At 34.0% G+C, this 16,280-nt stretch overlaps 6 protein-coding genes and 1 long non-coding RNA gene across 7 annotated transcripts; 2 read left to right on the top strand and 5 right to left on the bottom strand.

Annotated features, from left to right (window-relative positions):
- Window positions 1-1,766: 1,766 nt before the first annotated feature.
- Window positions 1,767-3,412, bottom strand: LOC116337134 (lipase 1-like). The gene is made up of 6 exons (XM_031761476.1): window positions 3,245-3,412; window positions 2,968-3,160; window positions 2,623-2,852; window positions 2,411-2,557; window positions 2,210-2,347; window positions 1,767-2,149 (listed from the first exon to the last, which is right to left on the bottom strand). Exons 1-6 carry the CDS (start codon window positions 3,356-3,358, stop codon window positions 1,796-1,798), a joined length of 1,176 nt encoding a protein of 391 aa, XP_031617336.1. The 5' UTR covers window positions 3,359-3,412; the 3' UTR covers window positions 1,767-1,795.
- A 217-nt stretch (window positions 3,413-3,629) lies between these two features.
- On the bottom strand, window positions 3,630-6,044 carry LOC116336972 (lipase 3-like). Its single transcript, XM_031761220.1, has 10 exons — window positions 5,757-6,044; window positions 5,460-5,658; window positions 5,283-5,321; window positions 4,972-5,168; window positions 4,772-4,912; window positions 4,438-4,596; window positions 4,340-4,361; window positions 3,980-4,264; window positions 3,904-3,915; window positions 3,630-3,775 (listed from the first exon to the last, which is right to left on the bottom strand). Exons 1-10 carry the CDS (start codon window positions 6,015-6,017, stop codon window positions 3,669-3,671), a joined length of 1,422 nt encoding a protein of 473 aa, XP_031617080.1. The 5' UTR covers window positions 6,018-6,044; the 3' UTR covers window positions 3,630-3,668.
- A 2,004-nt stretch (window positions 6,045-8,048) lies between these two features.
- LOC116336871 (programmed cell death protein 10) lies at window positions 8,049-9,868 on the bottom strand. The gene is made up of 5 exons (XM_031761044.1): window positions 9,378-9,868; window positions 9,111-9,288; window positions 8,669-8,801; window positions 8,430-8,594; window positions 8,049-8,346 (listed from the first exon to the last, which is right to left on the bottom strand). The coding sequence occupies exons 1-5, from the start codon at window positions 9,447-9,449 to the stop codon at window positions 8,262-8,264; spliced, it is 633 nt and encodes a 210-aa protein (XP_031616904.1). The 5' UTR covers window positions 9,450-9,868; the 3' UTR covers window positions 8,049-8,261.
- A 595-nt stretch (window positions 9,869-10,463) lies between these two features.
- On the top strand, window positions 10,464-12,572 carry LOC116336869 (WD repeat-containing protein 55 homolog). Its single transcript, XM_031761042.1, has 3 exons — window positions 10,464-10,733; window positions 10,835-11,725; window positions 11,801-12,572. Coding segments are annotated over exons 1-3 (1,389 nt in total). The 5' UTR covers window positions 10,464-10,731; the 3' UTR covers window positions 12,297-12,572.
- A 70-nt stretch (window positions 12,573-12,642) lies between these two features.
- On the top strand, window positions 12,643-13,743 carry LOC116336870 (peptide deformylase, mitochondrial-like). The gene is made up of 3 exons (XM_031761043.1): window positions 12,643-12,902; window positions 12,965-13,206; window positions 13,317-13,743. The coding sequence occupies exons 1-3, from the start codon at window positions 12,716-12,718 to the stop codon at window positions 13,680-13,682; spliced, it is 795 nt and encodes a 264-aa protein (XP_031616903.1). The 5' UTR covers window positions 12,643-12,715; the 3' UTR covers window positions 13,683-13,743.
- On the bottom strand, window positions 13,645-14,166 carry LOC116336872. The gene is made up of 2 exons (XR_004200755.1): window positions 14,017-14,166; window positions 13,645-13,752 (listed from the first exon to the last, which is right to left on the bottom strand). It is a non-coding gene; the product is annotated as an uncharacterized LOC116336872 (long non-coding RNA).
- LOC116337231 lies at window positions 14,164-15,983 on the bottom strand. The gene is made up of 4 exons (XM_031761628.1): window positions 15,969-15,983; window positions 15,305-15,668; window positions 14,358-15,235; window positions 14,164-14,294 (listed from the first exon to the last, which is right to left on the bottom strand). Exons 3-4 carry the CDS (start codon window positions 15,172-15,174, stop codon window positions 14,164-14,166), a joined length of 948 nt encoding a protein of 315 aa, XP_031617488.1. The 5' UTR covers window positions 15,175-15,235; window positions 15,305-15,668; window positions 15,969-15,983.
- Between the last annotated feature and the right edge of the window lie 297 nt (window positions 15,984-16,280).

Below are 16,280 nucleotides of genomic sequence, written 5' to 3'. Positions count from 1 at the left end.
ATTTTCAATGCTCCAAAATCCGAAGGTTTCATGTATAAAAGGAAGTTCTTTATCAATTTTGTAAACTAAAAAAATAACCATATCTTAAAAAGTGTATTTTTTGAGAAAATATTGGATTATTGGATTAAAATATTGGAGAAAATATTATAAATACCTTGTTCCAAATCATATCGAGTCAAATTCGAATTGAAATTTACCAAAATCACATTGCTATCGGTTAAAAATGTCAAATTCATCAATCTATCTGCGCTCGGCTCGAACAGAATCCATCGGTATGGGTGAGCAAAATATGCAGATTCAATGTCCTGCAGCAACTCATAACTTCCATTGCATCGCATATCAATGAAATACCACTGTTTATTTGTACTTTCATCAAAGATGCGAGGCAACATTTTGGACGGCTCAGTCATTTGAATAGGAATATTGACTACATTTACAAAGTAGAACTTATCCGGTTGCGACCAACGTGAAATCACTGTAAGAATATTTATATTTTCCGTTTTGATTAAATCTTGCACCAATTTTGAAATAACTTTTATTTCCTGGCCATATGATGCCATTACTATAACAACAAAAATCAATGTTATCTTCATGATGTTGAATGCTCGATAAAAACTTCCGGTTTTGATAGATTTTTCGTTTGGAAGTACTTTTTATACCTTCTTATAAATGTGACATGTAAACTCAAATATTTATGATAAATGAAATGATTGCATGTAAGCTAATTCAAAACATTACTCTCCACCAGTAGTGTGCGAGGAAAAAATTTCGAGGGGGGTGATTTCGATTTTTTGGAGATCACTTTTTTGGAGAAAGAATTTTCTCGGCGAAAAACTCTAGGAAATCGGAAAAAAAAATTCCCGTATCCAAAAAAAAACCCCAGCAAATCGAAAGAAATTATCCTATTTCTAACTTTTGTTAAGCAAAAAAAAAAATGGTTTTCACTTTTTGAATCAAAAACCCTAGCAAATTTGAATAATTTCTTTGAAAGTTTTTTCTCATCCAATCACAGAGACGGTGGTTTGGTAAATCAGCCAATCAAAATCTCTAGCAAATCGAAAGAATTTTTCCCGAAAAACCACAGCAATTGCAAAGATTTTCTACCCATTTCTAAGGTTGTTTAGCAAAAAAAGGTCTTCACTTTCCTGTGGACAATCCCTAGCAAATCGAAAGATTTCTCGGCTGTCGTCCGGGGGTTATCTCGGATGATTTAAGAGGGGGGTTATCCGGGCTTGGACCCCTCTGTGCCCATGTATGCCCCTACCCCCTCCGCACACTACTGCTATTGTAACGGACAGTTTTGTTATATAAATAGTATTTAGTGAATGCTGTTCGCTGAACAATCCTTTCAAGCTATTAACCATTATTTGCTTATAAACTGGAAAGAAATATGAAAACCCAGTAATTACTTCGATAATATATCTGGAACCAAAATATGTGTCTTTAACTTGAAATAACGAAGTGAAATATGTAATTTGCAAATCAAAACGAGTAGAAACTATCAATGAAAAATTCTGGTCACGAACTTTTCAATTACAACCTATTAACAAATATTTATCGTTCTGTTGTAATTGAACTACTATGTTAAATTATTATAAAAATGTTGTTTCCCAAACGCCCACGTATCTGCTCATTAGGAAAGGAATTTTCAGTTTCATTGAAATGGTCAGTACCATGTAGTTTTATGGATATAAAAAAAAAAAAGAATTGCGTGACCGATATAACTCCAGCTATTCTTTTCCATAGATTATTAAGAGAATACATGCTTTACTACTCCGTTCCATTCGTTTATTTTTTATTGATAATTTTCGAAAAAGGTCAATATCTTCGAATAAATCAATGATGCTGCGTTCATTGACCAAACAAAGTCAACATGATTAAATGCTTTGTTTATTCGTTGTATGAAAAGTTTGCTATTTTTTAATTTTGTTATTAGTTTCTCCACATCTGGTGCAGCTGCCAGCTGATCTACAACACTATAATGTATGCTCATCGGTATCGTAATCTGTGACAGTGGGAAATCATCTGGTATTTTAAAATTGTCCATATACTTTCCAAAGAAACCGTAATGAATCTCTTGACCATAATGTATAAACTGCTTGAGTGAGACCCCACTTGGCAATTTGCAAAGGAACACGGGCAGCATTGTCTAAATGCAGAACATCAATCGATTTCACTCAAATATATAATCAATTGATTTTGAACTTACATTATTTCTTTGATTTATGCTTGGCCCACATATTATATCGATTATAATATTGCACAATTTTAAATCTATGCCGCAAACTGTGTTGATTAGTTCTGTCAGCAAATAGCTTCTTGGCAAAAATTCATTGCTTCTTATTGCCTGCAATTTATAGTTCGAATGAGTTTTCATCAACGTGTGAATTTGCATAAAAATACAATTTACATTTAGAATGGGTGCGATTTTTGATGCAATACTTGCTGCAATTTGATAAATTTCACCGTCGTTGCTCTGATAAGCAGCTGGGGCCATGAGACTTGCAGCATATATTTTTTCATTATATTCTGGCCGTTTGGATAGTAGTACAAGTGCCTAAATTCACATCAATGAATAAATGAAATGGAATTTAACAAAACTGAACAAAAAGGTATACTTGCCGAGGTAGTTCCCTGTGAGTAACCCACATAATATGTTTTTGAATTATTTGTATTTTGGAGAATGTAATCAATTACGGCAGGTAAATCATACACACCAATCTCATACCACGAAAAATCCCAAAAAGCACTAAACAATTCATTCGGATCTTTTGATATATGATTTCTGGAGTAAACATTTCCCCTGCCATTAACTAACCATACGTCATAATTGGCATCGGCTAGTATATATGCTTTAATTTCAATAAATTGAACACTTTATGTAATTAGCACCTGTTCACAATTTATCTTAATAATTTTCACACATCATTTTCATAATTGAACTATTGAACTTGACTTTTAATTTACCTAGTGCATGTTTCGGAGTATCTATGCAAAAATCATCGCTGGATAACAGCAAACCGTGATTCAAAATAACTGACTTCTTTGCGTTTGATGTCAAATTTTTTGAATTACAACGAAATATCGTTAAAATATATCCATCTTCGGTGGTAACTTTATGTGTTTCGGCTTCATATCCATAATATTCAACGAGTTGATCCTTTATTTAAATGAATTCAATAAATTGTTTTTAAATATATTTGAAAATCTACGTTTTGAAAAGAAAAATCTTAAGCATTTTTACTGTTTTTAGTCCACACAATTCTGTTGGCGCCGAATTTCTTGAATGAATCGATGCAATCGGCAATAAAATGATATGAACCAAAGTCACGACTAAGCTGGATGTGTCTAGATCCATTTTCAGTCTGAATTGAATAGAAATTGACGGCAAACGGTGCTTCTTATAACATTGCGAACGAGCGAACGTTCTAATTGAGCACAACAATGAAAGTGATTACATTTTCTGAGTTCAGATCTTTTTTTTCTGTTTGTATCAGTTACATTTCGATCATATTTGTTTATCATGAGATTCATATTTGCACGATACCTGCTAAAATAATAATTAAATTTATTGAAATGACTTTCAAAATTAAAGTAATTACAAATGAAACGGCAAATTTTTTTTCACTATAAACATTTTATTTGATTGTTTATGTCTCAGAATCACACTATGGTAGAGCATTTTCAATATCGATATCCATATTTGGAACGATATAATTAGATAGTTTCATTGTTTTAACGATTTCATCGTAGAGCAGGAAGGGAGCGTCTATACCTAGGGGATAATCATAAAAGAAAAGAATAAAATTAATTTAAAATAATCGAAATAATCGAAAAAGAATCAATAAAAATTATTAAATAATAGAAAGGCAATTTTTAAGTGAATTGCTAGTAGTAACATACCCCATACAAAATCTGAAATTGAAAATGAACATTAAAAAAAACTGTAAATCGAAGAGTAAATATAAATCGCTTTTACCAATGTGATTGAATTTTTTATGCGGTACAATATAGTTGTTGATCACATTTGGCAGTGATTTTAGTAAGTGTTCCGTATCTTTAACATCAGCCAACCAATCATCTTGTGAATAATAAACGGCTACCGGTACTTTGACGTTGTTCAAATTATAATCCGGGGGTGAAATGCGTTTATATCGAAGTAGATTTCCTATGCGACCATGATCAAACTGCCGAAAATGGCCCGAGTTCACCTCTTGGCCATATTGAATCATTTGATTAGTGGCTGATCCGGCCGGAGTGTGCCCTAATAAAACAAAAATAGAAAAAAAAGATGATTGTCATTCAGATAATTCAAGTTGTCGAAGTTCGACGTCCTTACCCAGAATAACTGGAAGTAATGTCTATGTTGCAACAAATTAAAACGATAATTACTATATTTAATAGATGCAGTAAAGTATTTAAATTTAATTGTCTTACCGCATTCAATTGATCTGACGCGTATCCCATGACTAAGAATAATAGATTTTCGCATATTATTTGTGTGGGCACTTCATCTCGACATATAAGCTTTCCGGCTAAAATTAAAAATTCATCGTTCGGCGTTATATAGTTTAATCCTATAAATGACGATATTTTCTACAGTATAAAAAAAACCAGGAAAATGAAAAACTGTTATTATCTTAATTTGAATTCGGACTTTGAATTATTGTAACGATAATTTATTCAATCTACTGTGAATAGTATGAATTCAATTGATGTAAAATTAAAAGTATATCAGATTAAAAAAAATACGAAATTTGAATATACGAACCGATATAATAGACACAAACGGTGCGATAACGCGAATTGGTGGACTGATAACGTGTGATAAAAACGCAATAGGAGCCAGTGCGTGCATCATTTCTATTTTTTGATTATATTCAGGTCGTTCAGAGCACATAACGAAAAATGCCTGCATTTGAAAGTTTTATCAATGTATGTATACATTAAATTTATGTCATTATGATTTACCGTTGTGCCTTGGGAATGCCCAACAAATTGTAATTTCATTTGGCCTGTCTCGGCGAGAACGTAGTCTATTGTAGCCGGTAAATCATACCGACCCATTTCATCCCATGAAAAGTCCCAAAACTTTTTACGATCCTTTGATGAACCAAATGGATTATAAGTGGTATGATTGCAGGAATAAGTATTTCCTCGTGAATTGGCTATTTAAAACAATATGATATTTTATATTCGATTATTGTGTTGCCGGAAATGATATGGATATGATTATTAGAATTTGTGACTGAGAAAAAAACGTTTATGTATTTTAAATTTACCTAGCCAAACATCCATATTCTCATCAGCCAGTAAATAACCTTTGAGAAAAAAAAACATTATGAGTTTCAGTACAAAAGATCGGTTCAATTTCAAGATTTATATGTGTCAAAAATGACATCCATTCGACTGTTCCTAAGCTCAATTTGAGAATAAATGCAAAAAAAATGTTAGTCAACCTAATCCATGACCGGGTCCTGTTAAAATCCAGGTGGCACTTGAATCAAGCAGACCATGTTGTAAGATGCAAACTTTCTTTCCATTTTTAGCTGGATATTTCTCGCCACCAGTGATACGATGTAATTGCAATATATAACCATCGTCTGTTGTAACGTAGTGCACTTCAACCTTGTAACCATACTTGTTAATTAATTGCGGCTAATTAAATTTAATGAGAGAATAATTAACAACATATAAAAAACCAGAGATTAAAACTTGAACTTGAACGCATAACTTCACATATATAAATTACACACCGTAGTTAGTGTAGCATCTTCAGCAATGCTTGGATCTATTGTGGGAAAAATCAATTGTTCATCTGACGTGTAATTTTCAACATATGTTTCGTTCAAATCAAATCGAGTTATAAGTGTCGGTTCACGCGCTTGACAAACTGCTATTAATACTGCTACACCAAAAATTATAAACATTATTTCACTTTTATTTGCGGACAACTTATTAAAGTGCTTTCTGTTGCTTAAACGAACGATAAATGAATCATTTACTCGGAAATGCATATATCATATATGTTCCGAACTGGCATCGTTTATTCTGAACTTCGGGCGAAATTCGTTATGTTGAAAAACTGAATTCATTAGCTAGTTAATAATGTTGACGGCTTATCGCTTGACCAGAATAACGATAGCTGTGAATAATCAATTTGTTGTTTATATTATGTACGTACTACGTAGATTGTACACAACAACAAACTGCTTTTGCTGATAAAGCCAAACAAAAGTGGAAATTGAAAAAACGACAATGAAAGAATCGATTAAAACATATCCATACACTCATCAGATTACAATTTTAAAAACAAAACGCGTTCTTTTATCGGTGCGTTTTTTATTCAATAAAATGGGTGACGAGGAAAACATGGTATGATTGCTTGCATCGTATAATTTTGACATGATGAATATAAATAAGTTATCTCTTTTAAGCATTCTTTACATAATTTCATTTGATAAGAAGATAAGGTGCATGCCAATGTATGAGCTATCTGTTGGAATGTGTTGAAAGTGCAGAGACTGCTTTTCAGAACAATATATGTGAGAAGGAGCGATCTGAGAAGCCAGAATTTCATTTAATTCTTCAATACACATTTTGCTAAAAGAGGGGATCGGTAGCAACGCTTTCAGCGTCTATCTTATCAATGATAGATCGAACAGTAAACAAAACTTCTCTTGAACAATAGTTATTTTACTATAAAATTTATCGCTCGTTCAAGTGTAGATTGAATAGTTTCTATTAATATCAATTTGCACTATAATCCAATTTATTATTGACACTTCAAATACAAAGATTAAAATATACGACGTTAAACAAATAATAATAATAATTAAACATAGCAATATCTCCCTCCGTCCACACTAATTCACGAAAAGATCGAAATGTTACAAAATTCAGAAATGACAACTGCAGATATTCGTTCAATGGTCTTAGTCTGTATCTTATTTTGAATGATGCCTCTAACTGGCAAGATCGTAAAAATGATCGGATCGAGTTGAAATTGAAATGATATCAAGTAAATATAGGTAAAAGAAACTTAAATTTCAATTTTGGTGTGAATCGGTTCACCTGAAGTTCAGGTCCTGAGCTATGTTTCAAGACGGTCTTGTCGGTTTGTATGAAAAAAAAAACATAGGTATATACTTATCTAGTGAACAAATTTTGTACCGCATAAGTGAAGATCACATTTGGAACGAACGACTGGAGACGGTGTTGTATTTTTCGTTTTCATCACCACAACCAAAATATTTTTTTTACTTTAATTATTGTATATATTAAATTGAAAATATAACAAAAATACTATATCCTCAAAATTTTTCAAGTTGATTGGAAAATGTTTTTTCACACTTTGAAAAAATAAATTTTTGGCAAATAATTTGTCATGCTTTTTCCTCGAATGCTCGCACTTGACTGATGACAGCACTCAAAGGAGTGATCGGATTGCATTCATCCAAAGGAATGAAATCTAAAAATGGGAATTCTAAAGACGTTCTTTGATCATTTGAACAAACTTTTTTTTTACATTTAAATTTTATTGTCAAAAATGGCCGACCGTCTTAAGACGGTCTTACCAGTTGGAGGGTTAAATATTGAAATAAAAAAAACGCATATTTATTTCAATTTCGTGCATTTATTTTTCCAATTAAGATTTTCTATGAATAATTTAGTTATAATTGATATCGTTTAATATATGTTTAATCTTTGTCGTAATATCTCGCTAAAAATGTGCGGGGATTTCATTGTTTTTAAATATGTACATCGATAGTGTTCTTTTTAATTATTTATTATGCCCGATTGAAAATTGTCCTGCATTCAGAATTTATTCAGAATTGTTCAGTTACTCCATGTCCAACACTGCTCACAAACCATTTAATTTCATATCAAAATATCCAAAGTCTTTGTTTCCTTGTCAATTACTTACTATCTACCAATTTGTATACAAAGATACTTCGTCCCGAACATAAATAAAAAGTGTTTAGATGTCAATAGTACGGAATAATTAAAATGAAAAAATAAAAATAAAAAAGAACAATATTATGAAATTAACAAATATAAATTGGAACCTAATTATCTAGAATTTTTAGTTTTAAATGGATATCGCTATAGGTATTGCAATTTATTATTTGAAAATTTGTATTTTTATTCGTTTGCTAACGATACGTGCAAACGAATTAAAACGAACAACAACATGTTTTTTTGCTAGATTACGAATTCTATATGAATAATATTGGCTAAGTTTTTTGTTCTGTTCTTGCTTATTCACACTTATTTTTTACTGTGATCATGATTTGATTGGTCTGATGTATTAAATATAGTGCACTGATGAACACAGCATTGGCTCTGAAATTAGAAATGAAATCATTTGGTGAACAAACGTTGCAGACATTCGCATAGATTGATTGATGCGATTGTATTTTACTTACTGCCCTTCCTTGAAATATTCCTTCAGTGTCGTACTGAATTTCTTTGAATATTTTACAAATTCCTTTTTTCGTTGTTCCACTGCTTGTTTGCCCGAGGTGCCCGGTATGAAGCCAACCACTTCGTTGACTGCGTCAAGCAACTTTTTGATGGCACTTGCTATCTCTCTGTGAATTCAAAAAGACATTTTAATTGTAACATGATTTCTACGTTTGTGTCATTAAATAATTAAGATGCTCACTTGATTGTCTCCAAGAATGTTTTGCGATCGCTGATTTCATCAGGAATTCGGCTCAAAATTCGTTTGAGTGAAGCTGATTTTTTGTTCAATTCCTGAAAGGCATCTTCGGAACGATTTAAACGATATTCAACCACTGAAAATGAGAGAATTAAATATATGTCAACATATTTGAATCCCTTAGAATAAATCAACATTACTAGATAAATGTCTTCAAATGCGTTACTGAAAAAAGTCAGTCAGCAAAAGCGTTATAAAATATATGGACGATGTCACGCTTTTGTTGGCGAAATTTTTTATATAACGCGTCACATACAGTTCTTGACACTATTGCTGACGTACTTTTTTCTATAACGCATTTGAAGACATTTATCTAGTAATGCTGATTTATTCTAGGCGGTTCAATTGGTTGTAAAACATTGAACATTGGCCTATGAACACTTACAATCACTTTCGGACGCATTACCCTGTAATCTCAAGATACTTTCGTTCAAATTGACATTAAGATCGCCCTTTTTCAAAATGCCCATCACAATGTCATACGATAGGCCTGGATGCGCTTGTTCGGCTTTTGTCAAAGCAGCTCGAAGTGTTTGCGATGCGACCACATCTCGTCGTTCCAACTGCAATTTAACAACAACAAAAAAATATATTTTTTTTCTTTCATATAAGCATGTGATTCAGTGTGACTGACATTTGGAGTACACATTACCTGTGATAATATTGGACGCAATAGAACTGGCAAAACTAGCGTTGAAACTGGTGTATCATCGCTCATTGTCATTGTTGTTTGTTTTTATTATTTGCAGTGATCAACGAGGAAAAGAAAATTGTGAATAAAAACTCGACCAAATTTAGATTTTGGCTAATATAAACGTTAATAATTTCAATGTGAACACAATGTCAAAATGTTGTTTGTGGCCTAATTTTGTTTTTCACATAAAAAATTTGTTTATATTTGCACAAGATGATGCTCATTGATAGATTCTTTTACAGCAACGAATGGTTTACAATACGACGAATTCCACACGTATGTTATTCACTTGATTTCACTTGATGATGGCATTTATAACTTGCGAACATCAATTACAATTTATTTTGGTGGAGAAAAACCAAAAACAAATTGAATCACAAAAACGACGTCAACTCAATAATTAAAATATAATTTTTCATTCGATTTAATGGAAAAAACTGCAATTTTTTTTTCCAACTAATGAGTTGCCACTTCTTTTTTCTCTCTTTCAATTACAATACACACAGAGAAATAATAACATTCGATTCGAGAAACACGAATGCACGTAACAAACACAATAGATTCATACGTACATCAAACTAACCAAGAAAACAACAACAACTGTACATGCCCCTTTTGGACTGTGTGTAGTCGTATCTCTTCGATGCGTAAATCGTATACGTGTGTGAGTGCGGATGTTAGTTTGTGTGTATAAATATGTGTGGTATTTGCCATTAGATTTGAAGTTGGTCACGAAACACACCTAACCAAATTCAACGTCAACCAACTTGACAGGTTATTTCTATTGTTTTTATTCAGCAGTATACTCTCCGATTCTCATATTCATATATAGGTTTGTACGATTCAACAAATTTTGTGACATTTTTTCGGCAAAATTTTATAGATTTTTGAGAGAAAAATTAAATTTGATGCAATTGCAGCAATACGGCACTAAAATCTGTATTGACATTAGAAAAACAAGACCACTTCAAAAGCAAGTTCAGACCAGTTTTAGATTCAGCACAGAAAAATAAAGCATGTTTGAATCTGTCATGGGTTTGCATTCTGTTTGACACATTCAGTTCGTATGAAAACGACATAGAATAGAATTTTATACTATTGAAACGTGCGAAAAACATATATATATATTTTTTGAATTTGTTTCGCTTTAATGTTCCTAATAGCTTTGGATAGAATATAAATCGATTCAATGTGTGTGCCGAATTTAAATTTCGTGGGAAATAACACAAAGAAAGTCTAAAGTTCAAGAAATTTTGGTCGTCAGAAGAGAGAGAGAGAGACAGAAAAAAAGAATAAACACACAGTGCATACGATGTGAGTGAATTGCGTTGATTTATCATGCTAATTTGAATGTTTTTTCAATGCCACTTTCCAGTTTCCGTTAAATAAAAAAAAACAATCTATTCAATCGACAGGAAAACATTCTACAGACCTGACGAAATGGACTCAGACTTAGACGGTGAATTGATGGAGGGACAAAATGAAGGGACGAACGATGACATTTTAATTGGTTTTGCCGATGAAGGTGACGAAGAAGTTGGCGGCGTGGTTTTGGCCGAGGCAACCGATTCGGATGACAGTATCTTGACAATTCCGAATAGTGACTTTGAAGAATCCGATTCAGACGATGAATACGCCCCTGATTCAAGTGATGACGATACAATGAAAAATTCGAATCAACAAAATGCAGGCGCCCATACGCGAAATGGTGGAAATGCGTCCACATCAACAGGTGGCGATGAGGAAGAGGACGATGTGATTGCAAAAATTTTGGCCAACACAAAGACACCACGCACACATCCGCCCGACATTTCAATCGATGATTACGTCGTTGATCTCTCGTTCCATCCCGATAAGGATATATTGGCAGCAGCCACAATAAGTGGCGACGCAATGATTTATAAATATTCCGATGACGGAAATGAATTAGTAAACACATTAGAATTACATGTGAAGGCAATTCGTGACATTGAATTCAATCATGATGGTAGTGTATTATTTTCGGCATCAAAAGATCGTTCTATTCTATTAACCGATTTAGAAACGGGAAAATTCAAACGTTGCTATGAACAGGCACACGAGCAGCCCGTTTGCAAAATGAATGTGTTCGATGAAAATTTATTTGCCACCGGCGATGATGATGGCACCGTTAAGGTATGGGATATTCGAGACAAAAGCAACAGTCCGATATTTTCATTGAAAGAAGTCGATGATTATATCACATCGATACTCACAAACGACGCAAAAAAAGTTCTACTCACAACAAGTGGTGACGGTTATTTGACAGCAATTAATATTGGCTCAAGGTTGGTTTTCATTCACTGTTATTGGCTAATTTATTTGAAATTTGGTTTTTAAAATCGACTTTGCTTTGCTTACAGAAAATTATTCGTTCAATCGGAACCATATGACGAGGAATTGACTTGCATGGGCCTATTTAGAAACGATTCAAAATTGATAGTTGGAACGTCAAAGGGTCGTTTATACACATTTAATTGGAATGAATTTGGTTATCACAATAACATGTATCCCGGACCGAAAACACCAATGAGCCACATGATACCAGTCACCGATCGAGTTGCTGTCGTTGCTGGTGAAGAGGGTGTGTTGCGCGCTTTACATTGTATTCCAGGACGAAATCTTGGTGTTGCCGGTCAACATTCACTAGCGGTTGATGCGATGGATATTAATCACAGCGGCGAATACATTGCATCATCAGCGGATAATAATGAGATCAAATTCTGGAACATCAAATATTTCGAAGATTTGGATGACATCAAATATAATGAAAAGCACAACAAATCCAAGGAGCACAAACACAATTTGCCATCATCAAAAGTGGCCAATGCTGGCGATTTCTTTAGCGATTTAGTTTAAGAAATTGATTATGTTTTCTATTTCATTTTTATGTTTAATGAATGTGTAAAATTTTATTAATTAAATGAATCCGAATAAAAACTCGAATTTGCATCATGGAAATTTCATCAGGAGAGAACAAGATGTGAAATGCGAGTTCAAGTTTTTATTCACACTCATTCAATTCACATTAAGTTTAAATTAATCTATTCTTCTTTTTTGTAAAAAAACAAAAGGAAAAAATATCCGAATAACATTCGGTGAATATCATTAAATATTTCCACATACACACACAAACACACAAATCACAAGTCTCGTCTTTGAATTCAGGTTATTGTCATTTCAGTTGCTTGTCAAAAATGTGAGGTTATGTCATTTCATATTACGTGAAGAGCAGTCACATTACTTTAATACCGCTATTGTTTACAAAAAAAATCACAATGCTCGTGCGACAATTGCAGTCACACTGCACAAGAAGAGTCACATTGTTAAAGAGTTGCTTGGAAAAACATCAAATTAATCATAATTCAAAAAGACTAAAATCAATTACACAGTGGTGGAACAAAGTGTGGCAAACCTTTGATGGAGAAGTCATCAAACCACCTTATAAACATTGCGTCCAAGTTGGTAAGAAAGTAGAAACATAATAGAGTAAAATACAAAGTGATAAAATCAATAATTCGATTCAGGTGATCCCGTTTTGAGATGCAGAGCGGCCGAAGTTCCGGTGGAGAAGATAAAAAGCGATGAAGTCCAACAATTGATAAAACAAATGAAAAATGTGTTACATCATTATAATCTTCTCGGACTGGCTGCACCACAGATCGGTGTCTCCTCTCGTGTCATCATTATGGAAGCAACTGAGCAATTGCGGGAAAAGTACCCGAAAGATGTGTACACAAATCGACAAATGTCTATTTTACCATTAACTGTGAGTGTCATTAAATGGTATTATGTAACGACTACAACATAATATTTTTTATTCGAAAGTTTTTATTTCACCTTTTAATATGGTTTAATTGTTATTTTATACCCTCGAAGACATTCATCAATCCAGTGCTTCAAGTAAAAAATTTCAATATAAAAATGTTCCCAGAAGGATGTGGCAGTGTGTGCGGATATAGTGGAGACGTAAAAAGATATGAGGAGGTGTTGTTGAATGGATTCAATGAAAACGGTGATGCAATCGAAATGCATCTGAAAGGTTGGAATGCACGGATAGCCCAACATGACATGGATCACTTGAACGGACAAATTTTTATCGATATTATGGAGAAAAAAACATTTAGCTGTGTTACATGGCAAGCCGTAAACGCGACCGGTGGTCAGATACACATACCATTTTATCCACCAAAGAAAAGGCTACCAATAAATTTGAATCCGGCCAAGAAGAGCACGGTTACATAAAAAATTATTTACTGTTTAAATAAATTAAAGTCATTTCACTCTTTCAGACATGAAAAACGAACAACTAAAGCTATTTATTCCAATAAACAATTGTTGGTGCAAATTCATCCATTATCGGGCATATGTTGACGGTCAATTTTGTGGCCGGATTTGTGTGTAGTTTCAGTCATTTTCAACGTCACCAGTGGAAGAAAAAGAAGGAGAAAGAAAAAGTTAGCTAAAATCTATAGAGCCATATTTCTATCGGCGAAAATGGATTTTTTTCGAATGTTATTTAACTGAGCGCCACATCCAAATTAAATTCATTTTTAACATTTGATAAAATAATACTTACCTACAGATAAATCTGTACTGAACTGTGTACAATTACACATTTAGATAATGTGTACTATACACAATCACCAAAGCCACAAAATACAAGCTTTGCTACTAACTACCAGAGTTATTATATTTTTTTCTTTTTGATTTCGACGCTGCTTAATCATTGATCTGGAACAACGTTTGCATTGGCTCTTCTGCGTGCTGGTTGTGTTCTACGCAATGGTGGTCTTGGAGGTGCTGGTGCTCTGACATACGAGTTGTGCATTTCCAAATTGAATATGTAACAAAGACCTGTAATTAATAAGAGGCAATTTAAATTATTGGAAAATATACCAAATAAATTACAGTGTTTACCTTTGTACATAATGCATCTAGCCGCAACAATGTCTCGATGCCAAACGGTGCAAAATCGTTTTTGATGTTGCTGTTGTTGTTGTTGTTCCGGATATTTATCAGCGTCGCCTCCCATTTGAATTGCATTCACAGGGTTTAGTAGCCAGTTTTTCAGAAAGTACATTTTCTTTGACTCTAATCGCCCTGGTTGAAATTCTGCTGGTTGATTTGCTGGATCCATGATGCCTCTTGCGATCAATTTCTTCACGCAGCTATCTTTCTTTTTGCGTCGTCGACTCTTCTTCGTCACAATTAGCCGTGGTAGTGAGATATACGGTTCTATTTCTTGTGGTATTGGTGCATCGCGAGTACAGTGGCACACTTTGAATCGATATTTTTGTGTTTGAATCGGGAATTTCTTCTGGCAATTCGCACAGTGTTGAGATGTGAAATCTTCATTCACTTTGTGTACATCTGAATGGCCAAGTTTTTTAACGCTGCATTGAAGATGCCGTGTACCTGGGCATCGTTTTCCCTTTTTTATGCCAATTGGTGAATTGGGTGCCATATCCACTGCTCCGATGTTTATAAGCGATGGCTCATTCTTTGTTATTACTTTCGCCAGCCAATCTTTCTCACCTTGTGACCCGATGTATTTGTCAAACGAAAGCCGTGCATAACGTCGCCGAGCATATGCAGCCACTGCATCTTTCACCATGGTTAATCGATGCCTGACGTAATTTCTCCATCGGATTCCTCGCGGTGATGGTATCGATGGATAGCTTTCACGGTCCAATTGCTCTCGTTGCGTGAATCTGGCAGTCATACGCTTTCCCATTTTGTCTCTGACTTTTTGTCCGGCACCCCAATGATATGACTGAAGATATCTTGAAATTTTCCTTTAACAAAAAAATTTAAAAATGAGCATTGATTTTTGTAGAAAACATTTTATTTAAATATAAACTCACCTCAGTGCGATCTTCAATATTCCGACGAATTCCGGCTAAGTATGTTTTCATACCGGGATCAATTGCGACGATGTATTTATACTCATTGTTCTCGAGTTTTTGCTTGATTCTTTGTCGATGCAGCTCCGTATTCTCGATCTCAGGCTTTGGTGTTCTGTACAATACCGACGCGGAAACGCTATCGCAGACTATCATATGATGAAACTGTTGGTTCGGTTTCTTGATCTCGTTGATTTTGTCCATGTTGAACAAAATGGCCCATGCTTCATCTTCGTTCTCCTTGTAATAGTTACGGCTATACATATTATGCCCTCCATGATCATTGTTAAATATCTTCGGCACAACTTTCCATTGGGCCAGCAGGCTCATCAAATCATCTTGATCGAATTTAATGTGTTTCAACTTCGAGTCACATATCGGTATGACGGTGAAATTTCTTATTTTTGGTGGCAATGGCTTGGATGGTTTGCAATAAAAAAGCGGATGGCGTTGGTGTCGTAGCCATAATTGCACAAGATCGTGATGCTCTTCCAAAAATATACTTATTTCACGTTGAATGAAGATGAAAAACCACAACGATTCAAACCACTTTTTCTCGATGTATTCAATCATTGACAAATATTCGCGAAATGATGGTAAACAGCGTACGGCGACTTGTTCATACAACTCATTCATTTTGTTCGTTCGGTGTTGATCGCCTCCGGTACAATCTTGATTGAACATAAGATTGTTCTTTGCATTTCTTATGTCAATGCCATCAAATTTTATGAGCCGATTAGGGTCTTCGTTCAATTGATAGCGAATCATTTGCAAGAAGCTCTCCAATATATTATCTAAATGCGTTGTCAAATTTGTCGTAACATTTGTCAAATATTGTTGATTCAAGTATTCAAATGCGTTGCCCATTTGGTACCTACTTGGCCATTCAAATTGATCATCGGCAATCATTTCAAGGAATCCACGTGGTATTTTCGGT

Source organism: Contarinia nasturtii, unplaced genomic scaffold, assembly GCF_009176525.2.
Source record: "Contarinia nasturtii isolate CC-2019 unplaced genomic scaffold, AAFC_CNas_1.1 Cnas_scaffold_220, whole genome shotgun sequence".
NCBI lineage: Eukaryota > Metazoa > Arthropoda > Insecta > Diptera > Cecidomyiidae > Contarinia > Contarinia nasturtii.
Note: the sequence above shows the minus strand (reverse complement) of the source record. Positions and strands in the feature narration are given on the sequence as shown.